Raw genomic sequence first — 25839 nt, 5'->3', positions numbered from 1 at the left:
ATGGAAAGACTTTCCATGTTTCAGGATTAGCAAATGAATTATTGCATTGTGAAAATGGCTGTCTTGCCAAAAGTCATCTACAGACTTACTAAAGACTCCATGAAAATTCCACTGATATTCTTCACAGAACTAGAAAAAAATTCTGAAGTTTATATAGGGGGACAGAAGATCAAGACTAGCCAAAGCAATCCTAAGCAGAAAGAGCAGTACTAAGGGAATCACAACACCTGGTCTCAAATTATACTACAGAGCCATAGTGACAGAGACAGCATGGTAATGGCACATGAACATACACATAGGATAATGGAACAATCTGAAATAAACTCATAGAGCTACAGCTACCCATTTTTTAACGAAGCTGTCAAACACATACTGGAAAAATGTAGTGTATTCAACAAACAGTGCTGACAAAATGGGACGGATATTCTTCTGAAGAAAAATAAAATTTGGTCCATACCTTTCATTCTGCATAAAAATCAATTCAAAATAGATTAAAGACCTTAAATTTGAAACTTGAAATGCTAAAGCTTCTAGGAGAGACCACTTTAAAATGTTAGTATAAGAGAAAACTTTCTGAGAAAGATTCAATTGGCATCAGAAATAACTGGGAATGACAAATGAGGCTACATAAAATAATTCTTTTTAAAAATTGTTTATCTATATATTTAGTTTCTCTCTCTGTGTGCGTGTGTGCACACACATGTGTGTGTGTGCTCGTGCATGTGCATGTGCGTGTGTGTGTGTGTGTGCACCTATGTCATCATGTGTGTCTGGAGATCAGTAGGAACAAATAAAATGTTGACTAAAATAAATTTGCCTTAAATATAGTCAATGGAATAAGATGTATGCATCTAACCAAGGAAGCTAGAGTAGCTAAGAATAGAAGGAAAGGAAGATTTCCATCAAAGAACTACTCTCAATGGTGAAAAGATAAGCCATAAGACATGAAGGCACCATTTGTTGGTAGGACATGACAATGTTAAAAGTTTAGGTACCCAGTAACAAATCTCCAAAGCACATAAAGTGAAACATATAATAATAACAAAACATTTTAGTATCTCAGTCAGACATGCGCCACCATGAAAGTGGGTTTCTAAGGTGGGGATATCTCTAGGTAGAAGCCAACCATTCTGGGTAGTGTAGCAAAAATTATGTTTTCTCTTACCACATCTATTAACCATTGATCTGGAGGCTTGTGTGGTATAAAGTAAGAAAAACAAAGAAAATCCATCTATATTGGAAAAGAAGTACTAAGACTGTATTCATAGGTACATAACTGTCTACATGTAAAATCTTATAAAAGCTACTAGAACAAATATGTTCTTCAAAGTTGCAAGATATGAGATAAATCCAAAATCTAAAGCATGTTTCTATATAGTAGCAACAAATAATTTTGGACTCTGGAAATTGAAACTGTTTATAAACAGGATTAGAAATCTGAAATATTTAGCAATGGATATGATAACAGATATTTAAGATCTGTGCACCGAAAATCATAAGCCATTGCCTGGAGAAATAAAAGACGAGCTACATAAATGGGAGGTATATTAAGTTCATTGACTGGAAGCCTTCCTGTTGGTAAGGTATCAATATCGTCCAAGAAGATTTATGTATTCAGTGAGGCTCCAGTCAAAATTAAAGTAGGCATTTTCTAAGAAATGGACCAAATAATTCTAAATTACATAGAAAACCAGAAAGGACCTAGAACAGGTAGACAGCTTTGAAACAGAATAGCAAAATTGGAGATCTAAAACTATAGTGATACTGATTATAAAAGTACAATGAATGATCAAAATAAGGTACTGACATCAAATAAACCAACTAAACAGAACAGACAGTTCAAAAATAGACCCGTACATATATAAACAACTTTTTTTTTTTTTTCTGAGACAGGGTTTCTCTGTGTAACTCTGGCTTGTCCTGGAACATTCTCTGTAGATCAGGCTGGTCTCGAACTCACAGAGATATGCTTGCCTCTGCCTTCTGCATTCCTCTCAGTCTTTCTGTTTATAGCATTAATAATTCTTCTAATGAACTCCTAAGTCCCCAGTAACCTGTCTCAGTGTCCTGTTGAGCCACCTGCCCTGTCCACAGTCTAACAGTTGGGTCTTCTAAAAAACAATTCATTTTACGTAGAATTCAAATCAGAAACAAAGAATGTACCGAAATGCTTATTATGTGACAGGCCTACTCCTGTATTTCTTTCTATCCTTTTAATGAAATTATTTATAAAAGTAATTGAGAACAGCTGCATTTTCTGCTTGAACTATTTAATACAATTTGTGCATGCTTGTGAATATACTGTGTTTTGCAATATATAAGATTTATTGATTTATTTCATTTTTGATTGTGTGAATATGTGTGAATGCATGCATGTATGCACATGCACACACACACGCACACACACACACACACACACACACACACACACACACACAAACTTGCCTTGGCAAAACATGTGGTGAGCTTTATATAAGGGCACCTCTTCAGCCTCCATGTGGGGTCTGTGCTTTGTAAACAACCCCTCCCATGCTGTACCTGTGATGCATCTGCAACCTTAACTCCTCCCCAGCCCTTTTCATGGACTGGAAAACATTCACTTGTTCAGGTGATTATATCAGGGACATCTCTGAGGGGAGGCATCCTTCTGCTAAAGAGTCTATTTGGACCATTGGTCCGTGAGTCTGCTTCACCTATATATCTTATAAAATCTAACAGCAGCTCAAGTAGTTCTGTCTTTCTGTCTGGGGGATCACACTCTGCCCTGAGTGTGCTGAGCAAGTCTACTACTGAGTCACACCCTTACTTCTCAAACTAAGTAGTTTTGATAAAAAAAAAAAAATTGTGTGTAAATTGAAGAACAAATTTTAAAAATAGTATGAAGAATGTAAACGATTTCAATAATTTTATATACTATCACACTGAAATAAAAGTATTTTGATAAGTTGGCACAAATAAACTTTACTATTAAAAGATATTGCACTAAAAAATATAGGCAAAGGGTATTAACAAGAAATTCATAGCACCAGGCAGTGGTGGTGCACACCTTTAATCCCAGAACTTGGGAGGCAGAGGTAGGCGGATCTCCGAGTTCAAGGTTAGCCTGGTTTACAGAGTGAGTTCCAGGACAGCCAGGGCTGTTACACAGAGAAAGCTTGACTTGAAAAAAAGAGAAAAGAGATTCATAGCATAATGAATACGTGTAATGGTCTGAGTGTTGAGTTGCCCCAAAATACCTACGTCGGCAGCTAGTGTCTCAGACATCAGCATTGTGATGTGCAGGCTTCTGGGAAGTGACTAAAATATGGAGCCTTTCTGAATTGGGATCACTTGCTTTTAAAGAAAGGAGCTTGAGGCCCACAAACACAATGTAAATGGATGTTCACACTGTAGGATTTGTAAGATAGATGTACATCTTCCTGTGCACACTAAACCGTCTCCGGATCCCCTATAAAACCCAACATAGTAGAAATGCTATGTAAACAGTTGTCGTATAATATTGTTTGTAGAATGAAAACGAACAAAACAAAGGGCTCTCCATGTTTATGCAGACATAATCAACTGTCTTCTCCAATTACAGTCTGGTGAATGCACAGTCTTCAAATATGGCAGGTCAACTATATTCAGGAAGGACACAGAATTCTTAGACCTTGAGAGGGAGTGGAGAGATGCTTCTTCTGTCCTACCCTGTAATATTTGCATCCATTAAATAATACTAAAGTTCAAAAGAAGGCAGTTAGATAATTTGTGAAGTGCTGTTCAGGCCTGAGTAATGGGCTGTTGGCATTTGTCTTCCATCACACACTCGCTGCATGCCTCCCTTTATGTGTCTGGAGCATCCTGTCTGCAGTCTGGAATGTCTATCCATCACTTCTAAGCAGAGAACGATAGCCCCATGCTCTGTGAACATTTAGTGTGGAGGCCTCTCGGCTCTCCTCAGACTGAAAACAAGTGGTAATTCCCCTTCCCTTCCTTTGACCAGAGTCTGTACAGTGGTAGAGCTCTGATGCCTGTCTCTAGCCAACTGTTCCATACCCAGGACATAACACTCATGGAAGGCAAACAAGGATGGCACCTGAGATGGCACTCACGGAAAGCTCCAAGGTTTTATCCTCACAGAGGTCAGATCTTAATACTTTCCCACTGCTTATTGATATTAAGCTCTGGGACAAAGTTTGCCTAGCATTTTCCTGTCTGTAGACACTGGCGTCTTTCTCTAGACACCTCTGAGTATTTGATGGGAGGGGTGTCTGGGATGGAGCTGGGCTGCTCGGGTGCCCAGGACCTTTCAAGAAAAAGAGGTACTGTACACTCTTATGACTGGCTTTGGGGTCACATTGGGCCTTTAGTTTATACCCACAGAGTATCAGTTTCCAACTCTGTAATGTGGGGGTGTTTTAAAGATTTCATGAGCTAACTCTTAGACAGCTCTGGGTCCAGCATCTAGAGAGAGTATTGTTGCTATTAGTAGGTCATATGGGCAAGTTTGCTTATGATCAAATGCTGTAAGATGCAGAATACACACACACACGCACACATACACACACACAGAGACAGACACACACAGACATTTAAGGACTATTACTGGGGAGGTGTGGAGCACTGGCTGTTCTGGAAGATGAAGGTTGATTCCTAGCACCCACAACCATATACCATCTGTAACTCCAGTTTCATGGGGTCCAACCTCCTCTTCTGGCCTCTTTAGACAATGTATACATGTAGTGCACAGACGTAAATGAAGGCAAAACGCCCCACATATAAAATAACAAAAATGAACTAGAAAATTATTATGAGGTTTGTAATATTGTATTATGTCTTACATGGGACTTAGGCAGGTGACTCCATAGGCTCAGGCCTGGCTTTCAGACCTTTAGACATGAAAATACACCTGTGGTCTCCCCATTACCATACTTCATGTGTCATGGACTAAGGTAAGATACACACTTGGGGAGTTTGAGATGGCAAGGACAGAGTCCTTTAGAGTTTAAGATCCTCTGCAGGGCCTAGGATGGTGGCAGCTCCTCAATCTGCCTGGATCCTGGGGTTTGTTTTAGGATTGAAGTCTTTGCAATCCTAACTCAGCTCAAACTTAGCTCAGGGAGGCTTTCTAGGAAGTCTTCATTTTTCACCTTGACTGTGTGAAGAAAGTGCTTCTGAAGTCCCTCTAAAGACAATGAACGATAAACCTCACAGGCAGCGTCTGGCAGGTCTGGAAGAGCAACCACTCAGACTCCCTATCTGGTGCAATTCTGATGGGGCCTCAGATCCATCTTCAAAAGTTTTAGCCATCTGACACCTAGCCAGGAACCAGATCTCTCCGAACCTGACATAAATAATACAAACCTGAGGGAATCTCATTGCCAAGTAGGGAAGCGGCCTCTCCTCCCTCCTTATCATCCAGGTCTGTGGCCAGGAGCCATGGCCCTCTGCAATGCAGAGACCCACGCAGGCACAGTGAAGGGCAGAGACCAATGAGAGCTTGGTCAAAGTGCTCACCTCTCCGAGGAGTGGGGGTGATTTCATTGTCTGTCTTTACCAAGACTCTGTCCTGACAGTTCGGATTTCAATATGGACTCCTAATTTATTGTTCTCCTAAATTGCATACTAGGACTGACCTAGGGAACACTGTCTCCCACTATGTCTTGGGGCTTCTTGTGTTTTCTCTAGAAAATCTTAGAGCTGGGTAGGGGTGTGCCTTAGAATCAGGGTCCTAAGAACAGACTGTTCAGCAGACATAGGGTTTTGGGTTCCCCACAGGTTATAATTCCCCAGCTGGTCACCTCCTAGGCTATCCAGCCCAGTTACGAACCATTGAAAAATCCATCTGAGAATGATGCAAGAGTCTAAACACAGGGCACTAGTAGAACCCTAAAGGACACTCAGATTAAAAGCTAATAGTCTCTTCCAAAGCCCTAAGAGGTGCTCTTTCCAAGGTGGGAAAGTCCCAGCTTGTTCTGCAATTAGTCATGTGACAAGACTGAACTCAAAGCTAGATTCCCCAAACTGTGTACCCTGACTCACTCCAAGTCACTCTAGGGGAATTCCCTGCAGATGGGGCATTCTCCTGGCTGTGCATGATGTTGTACCAATGGTCACAACAGGCACCCTGGGATTTTCCCCTCCTCCCTCGGCATGTCACTATGAGGGTATTCTAATGCCTGTTGTCATGTTCTTGAGGTAAGATGCTGTTCCATGTTGGGAAGAGTCAGTATGGAGCCAGAGATCCTAAGTCCTAGTGTTCTGCCTTAGTGGGAGCCTGAGTTAGGATGATGAGTGGTGTTCCATGGCTATGCGGCTGGCGGAGCATAATGCTAAGCCAGGGATTTCTTAACACTCCCTCTGTTTATCCTGCTTCTGCAGGAGGTGGAGAGGCAAAAGGGCATGCTATTGAGTAATAGGTTTGGAGAAGGTTCTAGTACCATCAAATCTCTACCTACTACTGTTACTGAGAGGTCTGAGAGGTCTGAGGGTGGGGACACCTGCTGCTAGTGGACCTGAAATGTATCGATGACAACACTAATAGGTCTGGCCCTTTCAAACATGCATGGGACTTTCTCTCCTTCTCTCTCTCCCTTCCCTGCTGGGTCAACCTGGGAGGCCATACAGACCGCTGAAGCCAAAGCCTCAGCCACAGCTGATGTTCCATAGAAAGGTAAACTTTTGGTATGTTTATCAGATGATCTCAGAGGAGGTTAGTGTTGGTTATTTTAACTAATGACATACTATTTTAAGAAAATAAATATTGATTTTTGTCTTGAACTACTTACTTGTATACACCACACACACACACACACACAAACACACACACACAATTATAAACAGTAGCACTATTAAGCACTGTATTTCTACATTGATAAAGTTTCTTAACAAAACTATAGTCCCCTCTTGCTGCATGTCATCTTTTGCAGTTTCAGCCACATTTGGCTAACCATAGCCTGAAAATATGAAGTGGAACATTCCAAAAATAAACATTTTAAACTCTGTGCTTTTAAATTTAATAGTTTGATGGAATCTCAAGTTTTCCTGTTTTGTGCCATATAGCAGGTGAACAATCTCTTCTTTTAGTATATGCATGCTGGATACTCTAACCCCCTGTCTGATTTAGGTTGTCTATTGCTGCAATCATGACCATGACAATATGACCAACAGCAACTTGGGAAGCAAAGGGTTTATTTCTCTTACATTTTCACATCAATCCATCACTGAAGGAACTCAGGGCTAGACCTTCAGGCAGGAACCTGGAATTAGGAACTGAAACAGAGGCCATGGTAGACAACTGCTTACTGGTTTACTCACGGCTTTTTCAGTCTGCTTTCTTATACAACTCAGGACCCCAATTGTATACAACAGTTGTACACTGTATACAGTTCTCATACAACTGTACTACCCCAGGAGTGGTACTACACTCACAGTGTACTGTGCTCTCCCACATCAATTATTAACGGCAGCAATACCTGGAAGACTTGCCTACGGGTCAATCTTATAGAGGCATTTTCTCAATTGAGATTCCCATATAACAGATATTTCTAGGTTTGGGTCAAGTTGACAGAAGCCAACAAGCTCCTGGTAGTTATCAGTGGCTGTATTAGTTCTAAGGTTGACTGGCATGCACAATAGTTGGGTTCAAGAAACCCTTACTTTATAATGGCCTCAAGTGCAAAATTGCATTACAGAATGATATTTTAATCATTCGACTTTGTTTTCCATTGATCTTAATCTATTACAATGTTTCACTAAAGGGGACAAAGCCAATGGACCTATGTCTGGTTCTGATGGTGTGCAGGATATGGCACAGGATGTGGCTCTGGGTTCCATCTTCAGTGGTCTGGAGTGTCCCTAATCGCCTGACATTTTGGATGGGCAAACTGAAAAGAATCTGGTATGGGCTAACATAAGTTCAAGGTGTTGTGATGTCTTTCTGATTTATTACAATGATGATACCCTGGGATGTATGGAGCTCTTAGGAGGGAAGCTACTGTACTATTCAGCAGACAAGTTAGTCAGAGACACACCTGAAAAACACAATTCCTGTCTCCTCATCAATCAGCCAGCCTGTGAGGGGCCTAGCTAGGGCAGTGGGAGGTCCTAAGAATAGGAAAATGGCTCAGCTTTCTTCTGAGATCACTGAATAAGGTAAAAGTGTTTGTCTCAAGTGGAGGTGCTGGAGGAACCTGAGCTAAGCCTAGTCCCTCCTCCTCTCCATGGTGTATGGTGGCAACACCACAGTTGAGGTAGCTGAGTTCAGAGACAACCAACATCCTCAGGCATCACCTCTGGACTTCTCTGGAACTGAGTGGCTCTTTACTGGCCATCATTTCCAGAATTTTCTCTGATGTGGATCTCAGGTGGACATCAGAGTTAATATCTGTCCCTGTAGTCTACACTAAGTTCTTCAGGGCCAGCATGTTGTCCCCCACCACGAGTCACGTGCACATGGGGACACATTCTCTCCATTACTCACAGATGCCCTGGGGTATATGGTGCTGCTGGGAGGTTAGGCCACTGCTTTATCAGTGGACAGGCTAATAGGAGACACACAGTACTTGTACACTGACCTGCCCAGCTATACCAGCCTGACTTGCTGAGTTGGCGCCGGCCGAGAGAACCTGCTACATTTTGCTGGGGCAGACAGATCTCTTTTCTAACTTTTGCAAACACTGCAGTCTCCTTAGGAAATGTTCTCATTTCTTGGCAGCCAAGAGAAGGCATCAGCTTGACAGAAGCCATCTCCAATCACCTACATTATGCTGATAAACTATAGTTCAGTAATCTACCAACGCATTAAGGAGCAAGAATGGCTGAACACCAATGCAAAGTAAGTTATGTTCAGCTAAACAACGAATAAGATACACTTTCCTGCTGCCCCAATGCTATTCAATCTGTTTTTCTGCCCAGTAATTGACAAAACTCATGATTTACCAGACAGCCTTCTAGCTATTACTGTAAATTAACTGGGTTCACCTTAAAGCCACAGAATTGATCTGTTGTAAGAGAGAGGCGTTCAAGGACTGGAAGCTCTGTGATGAATTAAATTAGTAGACCAAGAGGAGCTCACTTCATAAATGAGTGATCAGGGGCACTGGAGGATACGTGAGAGCTGGGGAGAACTTTTGTTTGAGATGCTCTTGTGATGTAGCCCAGGCTAGCCTTGAACACTGCTCTGAGGTCAGTTTTAGATGACATGGCTGAGTAGTGACAGTTTCCTTTCCCCAGAGGAATGGCAGCATACTCTCATATAACTATTAATATAGCAATTGTAATTATTTTAATTACATAATTATAATTAACATGTTCCCAGCTAGTCATACTGTTGCCTCTAGAGCTTCAGGAAGGAATAAAACAAGTTTTAAGGCAACTTCATTCATGATTTTTTCCTTAACATGATACAGGTAGGGAAAATCGTTTTAATTAAAAATTGTTTAAAAGTGAGTGCTGCGGTTGCCATTTTGAATTTAGTAAACACACCTCTTTTGATTTAACTTGTCTGACCAGAACTCGAATTTTGATATCTATAGAAGTAGAATTTATGGGCCTCAAAAGGCTGCAAACATATAAGAATCTCATAAAGAGAACATGAATTCTCAGATGTAGAGCTAAATAATTGATACTTCTCTTTTTATAAGAGCCTAGTAATTTTTCACAAAAGAGACATTTGAAGTTGTCTCCAGTGGCATTTTAAGCAAGAGAGGATGTACAGTCTAATTTTCCTCTGCTGTGCTAACAGATACCTATCAGCAGCCAATTAACTCAAGGTCATGTCTGTGTCTCTGTCACTGCTGAGGTATCCTGAACGGCAGGAGGGCCTGCTATGGATGCTTCCGTGCCTCTCCTTCAAGCTCCACTGTGCTCCTTCTGAGCATAGCTAAACCAATGTGCGGGTCTGCGGTAGGACTGTCTTGCTTGGGTAGACATTGCTGATTTGTTCATCTGCTGTGGATGGAGGAGGAAATCTGAACAAGTTCACGGACCAAATACGACTTATGGGAGCTTCCAGCTCCAAGGTTCCTATGGTGTCCACAATTAATTGTTTTCCTTGGAGACGTTCATCAGGCCTGGCATGGACCCAAGGGCTCAGAGGAATGGCAACTGAAGAACATGATTAGCACCAACAATTGGAATTCTGGGAAAGTGCCTGCTTTGGACAGACCCCAGAGCTTGCCAGCTTCTCCCCTGGCCGCCAGCTTCTCCCCTGGCCTCAGTTTTGACTTACACAGCTTGTGGCTTTGGAAAAATCCCTCTGGTTTAGGTGAGTCCAGGATTTCATTCCTGTATGTTAAGTGGTCCCCACTCACCTGTGACATTGAGAGCCAGAAAGGCCTTTAGAGACCATCTCTGTTTAACCTCCCTTCAAGCTACTTCATCAGCCCCGGGGGCCCAGATCTCACCTGTTCCAGTCTGCCACCCATAGAAACACAGCCATCATGAAGGGCAAGTTGGGCCGGGCAGTGGTGGCGCACACCTTTAATCCCAGCACTTGGGAGGCAGAGGCAGGCGGATTTCTGAGTTTGAGGCCAGCCTGGTCTACAGAGTGAGTTCCAGGACAGCCAGGGCTACACAGAGAAACCCTGTCTCGAAACAAAACAAAACAAAACAAAACAAAACAAAACAAAAATGAAGGGCAAGTTGGCTCATTTCTCACTTCTGTGAGGCTGAATGCCTTATATAGTGCTCATCCCACCATCTCCTTGCCTTAGGTGATGTACTAACTTTTTTTTTCTGACTCTTGGGAGTTCACATTCTTCGACTTCACGGATCCCTGTTCCTGCCACACTGAAAATATAGTGTTCAAGGGGACTGTCTTTCTCCAGACAGACTGGATCTGAGCACGGCTGAGCTCAGCAGGCCTCCCCCTCCCCTGTCATAATTTATGTGCATTTTGCAACCGGACTCAAGGGGTTCATTGGATTTTTTTCCCTAACAAATATCTCACTATTAGTTTCTACTGAACCTTCAGCTAATTAAAACTCTTAATTCTGCTTCATTTGACTTTTTAAAAATGTGTATGGGCATGTAAATGTATATCACATGTGTGCAAGCACCTCAGAGGTGAGAAGAGGATGTCTGATATCCTGGAATTGGAAATACAGGCAGTTATTAGCTGTCCAATATGAGTGCTAGGAACCAAACTCCAGGCTTTTACTACAGCATCAAGCTTTCTTAACCACTGAGCCAAGCCAGGCAGTAGTGGCACATATCTTTAATCCCAGCACTCGGGAGGCAGAGGCAGGCAGATTTCTGAGTTCGAAGCCAACCTGGTCTACAGAGTGAGTTCCAGGACAGCCAGGACTACACAGAGAAACCCTGTCTCAAAAAAACAAAACAAACAAACAAACAAACAAACACCCCCAAAAAGAAAAAAAAACTACTGAGCCATCTCTCCAGTCCCTGAATATATACATATATATATATATATATACACACACACATACATGTATATATGTATATATACATGCATGTATATGTATGTATATACATATGTATAATTTTATGTAATATATTATATAATATAATTACATACTTATAATATATAATTATATTTATATTATATATTATGTTTATAATATTTATAGAGATGAAATTATATATAAATATATTATAATATATACTATTTATATATTATATAAAATCAATATATAATAATACAATATATATACATATATATATAGTCTACTATGTAGCTCATATATGTAGGTCATATGTATGACCTTGAATTCATGACCCTATAATCTCAGTTTCTCAGGCACTGAGATTACAGGAATGTGCCTCTTCTCTTGGCATATGTTTTTAACTATTCTTAATTAGATCACTCCATTTTGTGGGATCAAACAGCTATTTTAAACCAAAGCTAGGCCTTTCCATCTTAACTTAACATTTTTCCATGAACCCAGCTTGTCCATGCCAGCTGCCATGCCTGGAAGCTCTGCAAATTCATTACCCATGTCTTTGGTTTTCAACAGCATCATAACCACACTCCAGGACAGTGATTGAAAGAGTTGGTTCTTGAATCACTGTATTTTCTCAGTTGTGGTCCCAGCACTTTCTTACTTGTTCTATGTGACATCCATCTTCTCAACTGGTTAGAAGTGGATCTGCACATCTTGAAGGCCTTGGAAGGTTGGTGTAATTATTTCTAAATTGTTGTGGTTATTCCCTGCCGTATAAGAAAGCACCCCCAAACTCAAGTGGCTTGAAAAGAATGAACTATGAGTTTTTGGCAGGGCTCAGGGGACAGTTCTGCTCCACAGGGCGTGGTCTAGGGTCACTCACACAGCTGCACACAGCTGGTAGCTACTTGGGACAGAAGGTTCACGGCTTACTCATCTGGCAGGGCACTAGAAGCTCTCTCTCCACAGTGCCCCTGCGCTGCCCAGACATGTGCACAGCTGGGCTTCTCTGAGGTGGGAACTGGAATGCATTTAGCATCAGCTGGGCTTGTGGACATGTGCACAGCTGGGCTTCTCTGAGGTGGGAACTGGAATGCATTTAGCATCACTTTTAGGACATTCTAGTGGCCCAACTAGTCACAAACCCAGCTCATAATCCAGAGGAGGGGAAATGCCACCAACTTGCTGCAGGGGGCAGGGCATGTGTCTAGGGAAGGGAAGAATGCAGGTGGTCAGCCTTGGAAGCTGCAGAGCATGGGGCTGGGGAAATCACAGTCAGTGGATAGAGCACAGCCGGGGAGTAAGCCTGCTGGTCCACAGTCAGAAGGTTTGGCTTTCACTGCTCTCTGTCTATCAAACTAACCAACATGGCAGAGGCAAGGTTGTAGGGACCTGCCTGCTATGGACCCCTCTCTGCTGAGTGACCTGCTAATGCTTCATTGGGTGCAGTTCACTTAAGGAGGAAGGAATTTATTTTGGCTGACAGTTACAGAGGGATAGAGAATCTACCACAGTGAGGAGGGTATGGTCCAGTGGCAAGAGCTGGAGGGTGGAGGATCACAGTTTTCCTCCACACACAGGAAGCAGAGATGAGGAGCAGGAAGTCAGATGAGACTTTAAGGCATCAAATCTACTGCCAATGGCATACTGTAGCAAGGCTCTACCTTATAATGGTCAATAACCCTTCCAACAGGGGCAACAGGTGTTCAAATTCATGCTATGGGGGATAGTGTGTGTGTGTGTGTGTGTGTGTGTGTGTGTGTGTGTGTGAGAGAGAGAGAGAGAGAGAGAGAGAGAGAGAGAGAGAGAGAGAGAGAATGAATGCCAAATATGTGCCCTCACAGAGGCCAGAAGAGGGCATGAGATTCCTTGGAGCTAGAATTACAGACAGTTGTAAACCACTTGACTTGGGTGCTGGGAGCCAAACTCAGATCCTCTGGAAGAGCAGTGAGCACTCTTAACTGTGGTACTATTTCGCCAACTCCACCATTTTTTTTTTTTCATTTAAATTACAGCAAGTGTCTTCTCTGGTTATGAGCTAGTGGGCTGTGAGCCCAAGTGTCCTGGTCAACTTTAACTGTCAAGGTGACACAGCCTGGAGTCATGTGACAGGAGACTGTTAGTTGAAAAACTACCTAAATCAGACAGCCCCAGGAGCATGGATGAGGGGGTTGTCCTGATTGTTCCTTGATGTGGTTCAAGACAGGTGGCCCCAAGCTGCTTAAGAAAGCTAGCTGAGTACAAGCAAGCAAACAGCATCCTCCCTGGTTCCTACTGGATGCCTTTGTCTATAATGAAAGTTCCTTTCCATGCAAAGTTCTCACTGAGGTTGTCCTGGCTTTTACATGCTATTGGAGCATCCACCATCGTAGGCAAGATGGCAGGCCCCTACTTCCCTCATCTCAAAGTGAGATACTACCTTCTCTGAGGTGAGGTGGAAGGGAGGGGCTCCCAACACCACCTTTTGGTAAACATTTCTTTTAATTCCAATTAAACAATGTACTTAGCTTACTATACATAGCGTATATTCAATATTACAAAGTTAAGATACATTTTTGTCTGTCTTTTAAAATGAGTATGTGCCACAGAGACCACACAGAACCTGAACAAGGTCAAGCCAGATGAGGTTCCAACTCTGAAAGGAGGACGTAAACACAGGAAAAGAAGCTATTTGCAATTGATACCTGCTAGGAAAGAAAAACAATCAATTTTCTCTAACAGAGTATCACTGGGAATATCAACCACACTCCAGGGCCAGCCCCAGGCCCAGGAGCAGTCAGCCAGCACAAAATGAACTACTTGTTTGTTTGTTGTGGGATTTAGTTCCATGCTGGCACTTTCTGTTTTATTGGTTTCCTTGACTCTTTCTGACTGTATAATGCTAACTTCCACTACAGCGTCTTTCTCATCCATTTGTCAACCCCAGGCTTTTATGCTAAATTAAATCAAATCAAATTTTAAATCAATTTTCTACTGCTCTTTGCTGCTCAGCCTCCTAACATCTTGGAAAAGAAGAAAGAAAACAAAATAAACAAAAGAGGCAAAACAGAAACTCAGTCTGCCTGAAAGTGCCTTCTCATCTGTCCTAGGCAGAACGTGCAGGTGCCTGAGCACTCTGGTGTCCCTCAGACACCAAGCCGCATCTCCACTTTCCCCCTGTTATTTCCAGGCCCTGAGCCTCCTGTCTCTGCCCTCAAGTTCCTACTTGTGCAGCCGAGAATAGCTTCCCCAGTGGCTGGGTGTGAGCCTCTCAACCATAGCAGATCCCTCCAACTCTGGGCAGAATGAAGGCCTGGCTCTGGATTCTGGCACCCAGGTTGGGCCACATCCAATGTCTGGCTAACAGCTTCTGCTTCTATTCTGTGTGGGACTAACGTCACATTTTGTCCTCTAGTCTCCTCCCTGAGGTGAGCTGGCACACACACACACACACACACACACACACACACACACACACACACACTGTCCATGACCTATTCCTGACCTGACTATGTTTGGTCAAGGCTTGCTCCTTAGAGGCTATCTTGGTATAGGAGCGTGAAAGGACAGCACGGTTTCTGGGTTTCTGGTCAAGCAAGCACAGGCTAGAAATTGCCGGATACCCCAGGTGATCCTAAGGGACGGCATGCATTTCGCCATGCTCCCAGACTCCAGGCTCCTGACACAGGCTCCTGATACGAGACCACAGACCTCCAGATTCTCACCTTTCAGGCACATAGGACAATGCCCACTAACCCCTCCACAGGTAGAGGGCTTGACTACAGGCTGCAGAACCACAAGACAGACCTCCATATTAATGAGATACCTAAAGGCCAGAGGGGTGTAGCCAATTAAACATTCCTTCCCAGACCTTCCTCTTTGCAAAAAGTATTTAACCTCAGGCCAGCCCTGAAATACCAGGGTATAAGCTTTCATCTACTTTCTGCCATAACAATAAATATCTTAAGACCATAGCCTATTTCTCTTCCTTGGGACTCCCCGTGAGGAACAGCAGAGCAGGCCCTCATCCACAGAGCTGCTGTCGAATCTCCTGCTGACGACCTCTCTACATTTCCAGCCACGGAGGCCTAGCCACCCAAGCAAGCAAACCGAGCACTCTTGACCCAGCCAAGTGAGCCACCGAGACCAAGCCAAGAACTCTCATCCCTGAGGGACCCCAGACTGTACTGTCCCACCCCGAGAAGAGTCCTACAGCTTCACACAGACCGATGTCTGCTCGAAGCCAGCATGGAGTGAACATGGTGAATTCCTGCGCCTCTGTCCCCACAAGAGGACCTAGCCACTTGGAAAGACAGAAGCGGCACCCACACATCAACCTTACCTGACCCACACACACTACAACCCAACGTCATGGGACTCAGTGGTCCTGGTGACTTGTCTCCTAACATCTAACATCATTATCTGAAGAACACGATAGGCCTGTGGATCTGTTCCATTCTTTCCTGTGATTTCATTGTTTTCTCTCTTGGTTAAGTTAAAAATCTTTAAAGAGGTGGATGTGTGTGAATACAGTCTGCTGTGAGAAACCAAAACAACACACAGAAATCTCAGTTGGTGTTATCCTCACAGGTCATTCCCAGGTCTATCCCAAGCTTTACCTGGTGGCTTTGATTTAGCTTACTTATAGCCTCAAAATCCATATTAATTACTGCAGTTTTATTTTACTAACTTCAAAGAGCAGAGTTATTCAAGGAATAAAATTGTTATCCACAATGCCACAAGACAGTAACTTATTCCTTCTCCCCTCCCCCCCACACACACTGTCAGAACCAGCACTTTCCACTCTCTCTTTAATGGGATTGTCTTTCTTTTTCCAAATGCTATGTTTATGGTACTGTCTCTTGGTATAAAGCTTTAGGCATTATCTGCAGGGTTTCAAGCATGGCCGAGACTGTTCTTCTTGTCCCTTCACCCTCTTGCCTGCTTCCTGCATGCTCCTAGTGCCTTCTGCGTCACCAGCCCATCCCGAGACACTAGATTCTCTGAGTACTCAGCCTCTGTTTCCTCCTTTCCCTTTCTAGAGCGCCTGCGCAGACAGGGTTGTCTATCATGCTTCTGTTCTTTTCTCCCTCTTCCTGGATGTCTCAAGTTGGAAGCCTCATTTCTGACTTCTTCTGGGAGGCTTTGTTCTCTGTACCTCTCATGTTTATACAGTCTCTCCCAGAGAATGGAAAAGACAGTTCCCTATTACTGTGATGTGTTAGCAGTGAACTCAGGGCCTGGCACATGCTGGTCAGTGTTCTACCACTGAGCAGATGCCCAGCCATATTTTTACTTTATTAAGTTTGAAAATGGGGCTAAGTTGCCCACACTGGCCTTGAACCTGTGACAGTCTGCTGCTGAAGTCAAAAGGATCTTCCTCAATCATTTTTCACCAAAGTTTTTGAGAAAGAGTCTTTCACTGAACCTGGGGCTAGCTCTCTGCCTCGGCTGGACTGTCTGCCGGGCCAGGCCCTGGGTCACAGATATGTGCTATTTTTTTATGGCAGTGCTGGGTGTTGACCCCAGGCCCTCATGCTCCTGTCACAGCACCTGACTGAGCTGCCACCCCTATCTTCTGATAGCTTTTGAAGCTGACTCTCAACCTAGTTCTTGGTTTTTGCTCCTCTTCCTCTGTATTCAGTGCTTCCCGTTCCAGCCTGTTGGGACGGGCCGCTCTGCAAGCCAGAGGCCCATGTGCAGCTCTCATCCCTTCCTGGGATCCAGCTCAGCTGGTGATCTCAGCAGCTTCTGGCCAGCCTGCTCCAGCAGCAGACTGTCTCTCTCTCCTTCACTCTGACCAGATATATTTGTAACTTCTTAGGGAGGTTTAGGGAGTTGAAACAGCCAAATTAGATTTCCTAACTCTGTTGCCCTCACCTAGAAGGATTTTACTTTATCTTTCATTAACTAGGAAGGAATTTTGAAGTGTGTATTCCTACCACAAAGCCTGGCTTTTCCAAATGCACAGTTCGCTTTCTTTCTTGTTCAAAGTAACTGGTGTATATTTTCCCCACTCTTTTGCTTGTTTATTCTTCTCATTTTTAAACCCAATCTCACTGAACTTCCAGGCATTTACGAGGCAGATAAGTCTAGTTTATCCTTACTTATTATGAGTGCTGAAATGCTAGCACCTACTCCTGCTGTCCTGTGGCTAGCTTTGGACTCTTTCTCCAGCGTCACTGGTTTTCTTATGCTTTGGAGATTTTACTTTCCAATTCCATCCTGGTCCATTTCTACTCAGTGCTAAGAAACTCACAGTTAGAAGCCTTAGACAACTTAATAAAAACTGCAGTGGTTTCAATATGTTTGGGCCAGGGAGTGGCACTATTAGGAGGTGTGCCCTTGTTGGAGGAAGTGTGTCACTGTGGGGGTGGGCTTTGAGACCCTCCTCCTAGCTGCCTGAAGAGTCTCCTGTTTGCTTTTGGGAAAAGATGTAGAACTCTCAGCTCCTCCTGCACCATGCCTGCCTGGATTCTGCCATGCTCCTGCCTTGATGATAATGCACTGAACCTCTGAACCTGTAAGTCAGCCCCAATTAAACGTTGTTCTCATAAGAGTTGCCTTGGTCATGGTGTTTGTTCACAGCAGTAAAACCCAAACTAGACACCAAGTAATGGAAATGGATGGAGCTGGTCACCAAGGCAGGTGAAGAAGCTTCAGACCATAAGAAAACATTTCAAGCAGAAGTAAATTACACACTCAAAAGAATAAGAAGAAAACCCTAGACTCCTTCACTGGACAAACTGGAGGGTCTGCCTGCTAGAAAGCCTCCGGAGCATGTTCTGGGGAAGGCTGGAGGGAAGCGAGCAGATATGAGGCTCTGGAAAGCACCTCTGCCTGGCATTTTTTATCTGAGCTCCGGCAAGCCACTTGCCTCATCTCTATGCTGTCCATGGCTGGGCTCCCTGGCCTGAGAAGGGCAGAGGAGAAGAGATTAAGGCTTTACGAGAGAGCAAAGACATGGGCTATGACTGATGCTTATCATGACTCCTGAGCTCTGGGGAACATCACAGACGGTTGGATGTGCCCTTTTCTGACAATTATAATAGCTGATGCAGGCTGTCTGCTGAGGGGGTACTAACTGCGGGGCCATGCTGTCACTATGAACAGTGAACAGAGCGTATTTCCAGGAACCAGATACTGAGAATTAGTCTATTACGTGTACTTCATGGAATTAGGTAGAAATCTGTGGGTTGCTCATGACAGCAGCTTGAGATCACACTAAAGCAGCTAAATGTCATGTTGAACTAATAGTGGTCTTGAGATTGGGAACCTGTACAGCAGAGCAGAGTTTGCTATGGAACTGTCATTAGGTGTATGATAATGTCCCAATTCCTTGGGAGTGTAAAGAGACCCAGAAAGTCACAAGAGGAGCTTTGAGGAGAGGCTGGTATCTGACAGGCTATGGTGGCTCCTGTCACAGACGTGCTTTTCTCTCTGGAGATGAAGGACCTGGTCTGACCTGGGTTGGGTATAAGGGCAGCTGATGTATTTAGGTCAGTGACTGGGGGATTCGGTCACCACCATTTAATTAGCTGCTCACATTAGAAGCTATCAAGTTCTGGAAGAGACGGTAGCAATGGAGAATTCTAAGACAGAGATGCTCTAAAGCTATCTGACTGGAAGAAAGGACACCCACCTACTACAGGGCTCACTGCAAGGAACACATGGGGGAACCTGGAGTAAAGGGATCTTCACCCAGGTGAGCAACTTCAGGCCTGTCATCACTTAACATCACTTGCAGTTTCCAGAAGGAAGTGTTGCAGGCCAAGCAGAGCAGAGGATGACAGCAGGAGCCCAGAGCATGGCTGGGACACTCTGGTAATTTTTGTCATGATGTCAGAATGATTGCTCATGGATAGATCAATTAGGAAACACTATTGATGGGTCAAGGAAGCCAGAAGGAAAAAGGTCCTGTGCCACGTCCCCTGGGGAGAGGGATCAGTAGGGCTGGAAATGGGGAAGATGACAGAGCTATAAACACATAGGTTCAGGTTTAAGTATTCAGTGAGCCGAGACAGACCCTTTGGTATAGAGCTGTTATGTAATTTAATCCTAAACTCATCCCTGCCATTTAGGCGATATTGGCCCAGTTTGTAAATAAAACCTAGGTTGAAAAAGGATAAAGTGGCTGCCCCAAGTTGTACAGTTGTCATGCTGGATGGAATTCAGACCCATTTCAGATCCATAGACTCTGGAGTCCTCATCTGCTTCACTAAACTCAGCACATGTCTTCCTTTTTTATAGAGCTCCATGAGACCAGGATTTCCTAATTTGCACTGGAACTGTCTACATCCTATTAACTGTAGTTTTGTCCACGCTCACGAATTCTGTCCTACCCAATGTCCATTTGTGCTGTTACCTATGTGGCCACCTTCCTAAAGCAGTTCTATTTATTTGTACATTTATCTTTATTGTAAAATTGGCATGACATAAAAGTGTACTATAGTAGCCATTATTAAATACATAGTTCAGTGGATTAACCTCATTCACATCTAAGCAATGCCTTTTCATTTTGAGCACAAATATATTTTGGAAAGGCAAGGTAACTTAACTACCACAGAATAGAAAGCAGAACCACCCTCCATAAATGGAGGTAGCCATTGGAATGCCTGAAGTTCAGGCATCAAGTCGTTAACTTGGAGCTGACTCCTTCTGTCACCACAGGCTGTGACATGAAGCCTGCTCTCATCCCTGTTTCTATTAAAGCAAGTCTTGGGGACATGGAAAAGATACAAATGAACCAAACCTACAGTTCTCACATTCTCAGAAAACTTCATGCAGGTGTGAGGAGTCATTTTCTTACTTTGAACTTGACATCCTCCCACTCCCAGGTCCACATCTTGCTTGCATGAAACACTCATTCTGAGGCTGTGGGTACCAGTGAAATGCGCAGTCTCCTGTCCTACCAAGGCTCAGTGATCTGACTTTGAGTGAAAAGGTCTGATTGTTCTTTCTAACTTAGAGCACTGATAGGGAGTTCAGCTTGGGACGTGGTTTCTACCATCTCGTCTGTACTCTTCCCCCAACAAATATAGTGTTTATCCCACACTAATTACAGGGTTAGCTCCAGAGCTCTCTATAAAAACAAAAGTCCTGGTATAAAATGACACATTTATTCACATGTAACTTTTGTATACCCTTCTATAAATTTGAAATCATCCACAGGTTTCTTATAATACCCAGTGCTATCTAAATGTAAATAGTTTTTATACAGTATTCTCTAACAGTTAATGACAAAAAAAAAGGAAAATATACACATGTTCAGTATAGATATAATCAAAAATACTGCTGATCAGTAGATGTTCAATGCACGGGCACAGAGGCCAGGATGACAGCGTTCTGGATTTACCTTTATAGGGATTACATTGTCCCAATCCTACTGTCTTGGAAGGTGCTCTACAGAACACTCTGTTTTGTTTGTTTATCTTTTTGGTTTTTTGAGACAGGGTTTCTCTGTGTAGCCCTGGCTGTCCTGGAACTCACTCTGTAGACCAGGCTGGCCTCAAATTCAGAAATCCACCTGCCTCCCTCTGCCTCCCAAGTGCTGGGATTAAAGGCGTTCGCCACCACCGCCCAGCAGAACACTCTGTTTTGGTATCTAAATCGCCCGTCTTTGAGGAGGCCATGCACGACTGGTGAAGCCACTAGTTTCTCTGAGTGAGTGAACTTAGTCATGTCTTGGTGGAAGGGCAGACATTTTGAGCATTCCTAAGATAAGAAGGTCCCCAGTAGCACAGAGAAGATCCCCCCTTGAGGCAGAGACATCAGACATAATCACAGTGATTCAGATTTCAGTGTAAGGTCAGATTGGTGTGGAAGCCAATTGCCTGGATAATGGAAATGAAATATGTGTACATGTGCTTTAGTGGACGTGAAGAGCTGAGCCGAACATGGGAACTATTGTTTCTTAAGCCAGGCAGGGATGTACTCTACCAACGTTAAAGGAAAACATTTCATTTCGGAAGTTGGAGGTGTGTTTTGAAAAACAAGCTGTGATATGGGAACACGCATGGAATTAAGAACCAGACTTGAATACTGGTTTTCCTTCCACATACACATTGAACTTACCCCCCCCCCCTTACTATCCCAGCATAATACCATGGGACCCGGGACCTTCATGCCTCACCTGGGGCTTGCTTTCATCTTTGTCTTTGTAGTAGAAGAGCTGATCTCCACGTAGCACAAACCATCGCTGCTGCCAGTTCTTCATGATGCTCCTCTGCTTCCTCAGCCAGCCGGCCTTGAGTACAGGGCCCAGCTTGTTGGGTACCAGGGGCCTCCCTGGGCTCCGGCTCTGTTCCCCCATCACCAGGCTCTTGGAGCGAGCTGGAAGGCAAGAACACATAGTGAGTGTGGAGATGAGGTCAGTACCCCATCCTGGCACCAAGGCCCAGGGCCCAGGCTGGCAGTGCAAATTAGATTCACTTTCCCCTAGAATTTCCAGGGTATATGCCTGAACAACTCAGAAGTAGCCTGGGTTGATACACTTGGAGGGAGGTCTATAACCCTCCTTCATTAGATTCTGCTCTGTTACTGAGATGCAAGATTCTCTACTTCTCCAGATTTATTCCCTATGGATAAGTCCCTTCTGGGGACTATAATTCCTTATGCCTGGCTTATCTTCCATACCACTTTCCTAATAGCTCAGACTTTTTTTTTTTTTAATTTTTCATTTCTTTCCCATTCGGATCTTGGCCTTGGTTGCTAGTGAATTCATACTGTATCTTTAAGATTCAATTCAAAAGAGCCATCCCTTGGCCATTGCTACTGATTTTGCCAGCCTTGTCTCAGCAGTGTTCGGGCTTATTGGATAATGGGGCTGTCTCCATGCTTGCCTCCTTATGCTAAGGGAGAATGGTGATCCCAGACAACGAGTTTCTCCAGAGGAACTGAAGAGACATCTGAAGAGTGCTTAGATGCAGCACAGCTTAGCTCCTTCCCACGACACAGCTACTTCCGACTCCTAGCAGCACTAGGTACAGAGCTGAACGTGGTTTGGTTGTATTTCAGATGAATCTGCATCCTTCCTATATGGCTGTGGGGCCTGGCTCTCTGTACCACTTGATGCAGAATCAAATTCTCTTGATCGAAGTTTAAAGACACTAATCTGTCTGGTTATGGATTTGCCTTTCCTTAATGTAATGCTTCTGCAAAAGCTACCATCTGTGGACGTACAGAATGCCTTATCCACCGTCATGATATTACACACAGTACTGCTTCTGACCAAGAAACGTCAGCTCAGCCTGAGAAGTCTGACAATGGGCCCACAGTTATGGAATCCACTGGTCTTACTATGTGCCCCACCATGTTGAAGCAGCTAGTCTAACAGAAAAATGGAAAGGCCTTTAGAAGACATGGTTACACCCAGTTATAGTGCCTACTGCGTGGCAGCAGCCTGCACTGCTAGGGCAGAGAGATAGAGCGGGGTTCTTTAGAAGGCAGTATATACTTTGGATCAGCATCCAATATATTGTACAGTTTCTCCCATTCCCAGGATCCACACACCTGAGTTCAAGAGTCAAGGGTAGAAAACAAAGTAGTTCCACTCTCTATCATCCTTAATGACCACTAGGAAAATTTTGCTTCCTGTTTCTGCAATCTTGCGTTCTGCTGGCCTAGAAGTTTTGATTCCAGAGTGGGGGAGCTACACAAACATTCCATTGAACTGAAAGCACAGACTTCCCCATGGCTACTTTGGGCTTCTGATGTCTTTAAGGCAACAGGCTAAGAAAGGGATAACAGTGTTAGGTGGGGTGATTGATCCAGATTACCAAGGGGAAATTGGATGGGAGGTAAGAAAGATTGTCTGGAGATCCTTTAGGGTGTCTCTTGGTGCTATCGTATCCTGTACACTCCTCAGATATCTCTTCAGCCTAATCCAGGAAAGATGACAAGGGGTACAACCCATCAGAAATGAAGGGATGGGTTGCTCCTCCAGGAAAAGAGCCAAGACCTATTGATATTGTTGCTAGGGGTGAAGAAAACATAGAACAGGAAGTAGAGGATGGTAATTATAAATACCATGTGACCAACTGCAGAAATGAGGATTATAACTGACATGAGTATTTCTGTCATATTTTGTTAAAAATGTGTTTGTAGAGTTATTTGTTTTCTTTCCTTGACTTTTTTATAACCTAATGTAACATCAATAAGGAGAACATCAGTGGTTTTCATATTTAAGTTTTAGTAAAAGAATGTCCCTCAAGGAACATTGCCATATATCCTAAATTTATAATGCATTTGTGGCTGTAAAAGGGATAGTTATATCATGTCCAGGGGTAATTATAACCTGGTTAAATATATAAATCCATTTGCAATTCTACATGAAATAGTTATATCATGTTTAGGCATTATTATGACCTGGTCATTACTTCCACTTGGAGATTAATCATGTTATAGGAGATATGATTATGTGTCAAGTTGACAAGGGGTCGACTTGTGATAGCCGAACCATCCAATCTCACGGACAGATCAACTACTGGATATTTGGACTTTTCATTGGTAGGCAGCCTTCGTTGGAGTAGCTAGACTACACACAGCCTGTAAGCCATAACCCCCTTCCTATATATATCTAGATTCATTCTATAAATTCTGTTTCTCTACAAAACCCTGACTAATACAATGGGGAGAGGCATGGCAGCAGGAGCTGGAGATAGTCGGTCACATTACACTCTTAGTCAGAAAGGGAAGGCGATGGATGCTGTGCTCAGCTCATTTTTCATATTTTACCTAGTCTAGGACCGCAGCCCACTGAATGGTGACACCTACACTTAAAGTTGGTCTTCCCACCTGAGTTAACTTATCTGGGAACTCCTTCATAGACATATGTGCTTCTAGATCTTGTCAAGTTGACAATTGATATTACCCATCAAAAATCAACCCCTGACATGAAAAAGATATTCTGCTAATATAAACTCCCACCCCTCAACCTCATAGGCTCATGACTCTCTCATAATGAAAAATGCATTCAGTCCAACTTCAAACATACTCATAAATTTTCACAACAGTTCTAACACATCAAAAATGCAAGCACAGAGTATCTTCTGAGACAAGGGAAATCTCTTAACTGTGAACCCCTATAGTACCACAAACAAGTTACCTACTTCCAGTGCACAATGGCACAGAGTAAATATTCTCAAAATGGTGAAGTGAAGATCTAGCAAGTAAAGACTGGACCATAACAAGACCAAAATGCAGCAGGAAAAACATCAAATCCTGTAGTTTCCTGTCCAGTGCTGGGACTCAGAATGAACCATCTAGGCATCAAAGGGCATGGGAAGCCTTGTACCTCAAGCTCTGCCAGATCTCTCTTGGCCAGCTTCAGTATGTGCCTGCACTTTTCCTTAACAGATCTTCTGTGGTCCTAATATCTCAAAAAAAAAAAAAAAAAAAATCCTCAGATCTCCATTTCAGCCTAGGTTTTAACTTCATAGCTCCACACGATGGATTTTTCAAGAGCCTTACTGCAGAAGCTACAACCTCTGCCACACATTGTGTGACTTCCACAGCCATCTGCAACCTCAGCACAAACTTCCAAGACCCCCTCAAGCGGATTTTTCAGTTCAGGCTCTCTCCTCTAAAATTAATTTAGATTTGTACAAGAAGTCAGAGCCTCTGATATATTATTGTTCCAGAAAAAAGATAAGGGCCTGGCGGTGGTGGCGCACGCCTTTAATCCCAGCACTTGGGAGGCAGAGGCAGGCAGATTTCTGAGTCAGCCTGGTCTACAGAGTGAGTTCCAGGACAGCCTGGGCTATACAGAGAAACCCTGTCTTGAAAAACCAAAAAAAAAAAAAAAAAAAGAATAAAGACATGGTGATATTTTCAACAATTACAGCTGCTTTTCAGCTCCTGCTACATCTGCAATTTTACACTTTCTCCTTTCCCTGACAAACAATACATTTTTTTTGTCTCTCCCCACCTCCATACTCATTTTTCTCTCTTCCTATAAACCTGGAGATCAGTGAGCAGTAACCATGATACATCCTGAATGCTATCCTCTCTTGAAATTTCCTCCGTCAAACAAATCAGTCCATTATTTTTTCTACTCAGCATCACTGAAGTTCTCAGGATATAGGCAGAGTGTAGCCAGATTATTTTCCAGAATAGATCCTGGATGGCTTCCAGCCCAGTTCCCAAGGACCTTATTATCCCTGAAAAGCACATTGTTTTTGTTTCTCTCAGCATCTGTCTTTCCCCCACCCACCAGAATCACCCATTAAGCTCTCCTCACAACATACTAGGGCTTTTCTACTCCTAAGGCCTAAAACAAAATTACATGATAAACTTTAATCACAGCAAAAAACCCCACTCCTGGTATTAAGTTTCCATATTGCAGCCCCACTCCTGGTACCAAGATTCTGTATGAGTTACTTTACTTGTTGACAAGGAGAAAGGAAAGTTACTCTGGTACACAGTTTGATGGTACAGTCAAGGTAAGTCAAGGCAGCAGGAGTATGAGGGAGCGGAT

The 25839-nt window shown here is 43.4% G+C and overlaps 1 protein-coding gene across 4 annotated transcripts in view; it reads right to left on the bottom strand.

The window, feature by feature from the left end:
• Nucleotides 1-25839, bottom strand: part of Arhgap22 (Rho GTPase activating protein 22) — a 155980-nt gene that overhangs the window by 80349 nt on the left and 49792 nt on the right. For all 4 annotated transcript variants that reach the window (XM_034497942.2, XM_076931452.1, XM_076931454.1 and 1 more), the window contains one exon: nt 21496-21695. In XM_034497942.2, the coding sequence (XP_034353833.1) occupies nt 21496-21695 (200 nt within the window). The remainder of the gene's footprint in view (nt 1-21495; nt 21696-25839) is intronic.

The sequence above is a fragment of the Arvicanthis niloticus genome, chromosome 3, assembly GCF_011762505.2.
Source record: "Arvicanthis niloticus isolate mArvNil1 chromosome 3, mArvNil1.pat.X, whole genome shotgun sequence".
Lineage (NCBI taxonomy): Eukaryota > Metazoa > Chordata > Mammalia > Rodentia > Muridae > Arvicanthis > Arvicanthis niloticus.
This window is presented reverse-complemented; position numbering and strand designations above follow the sequence as displayed.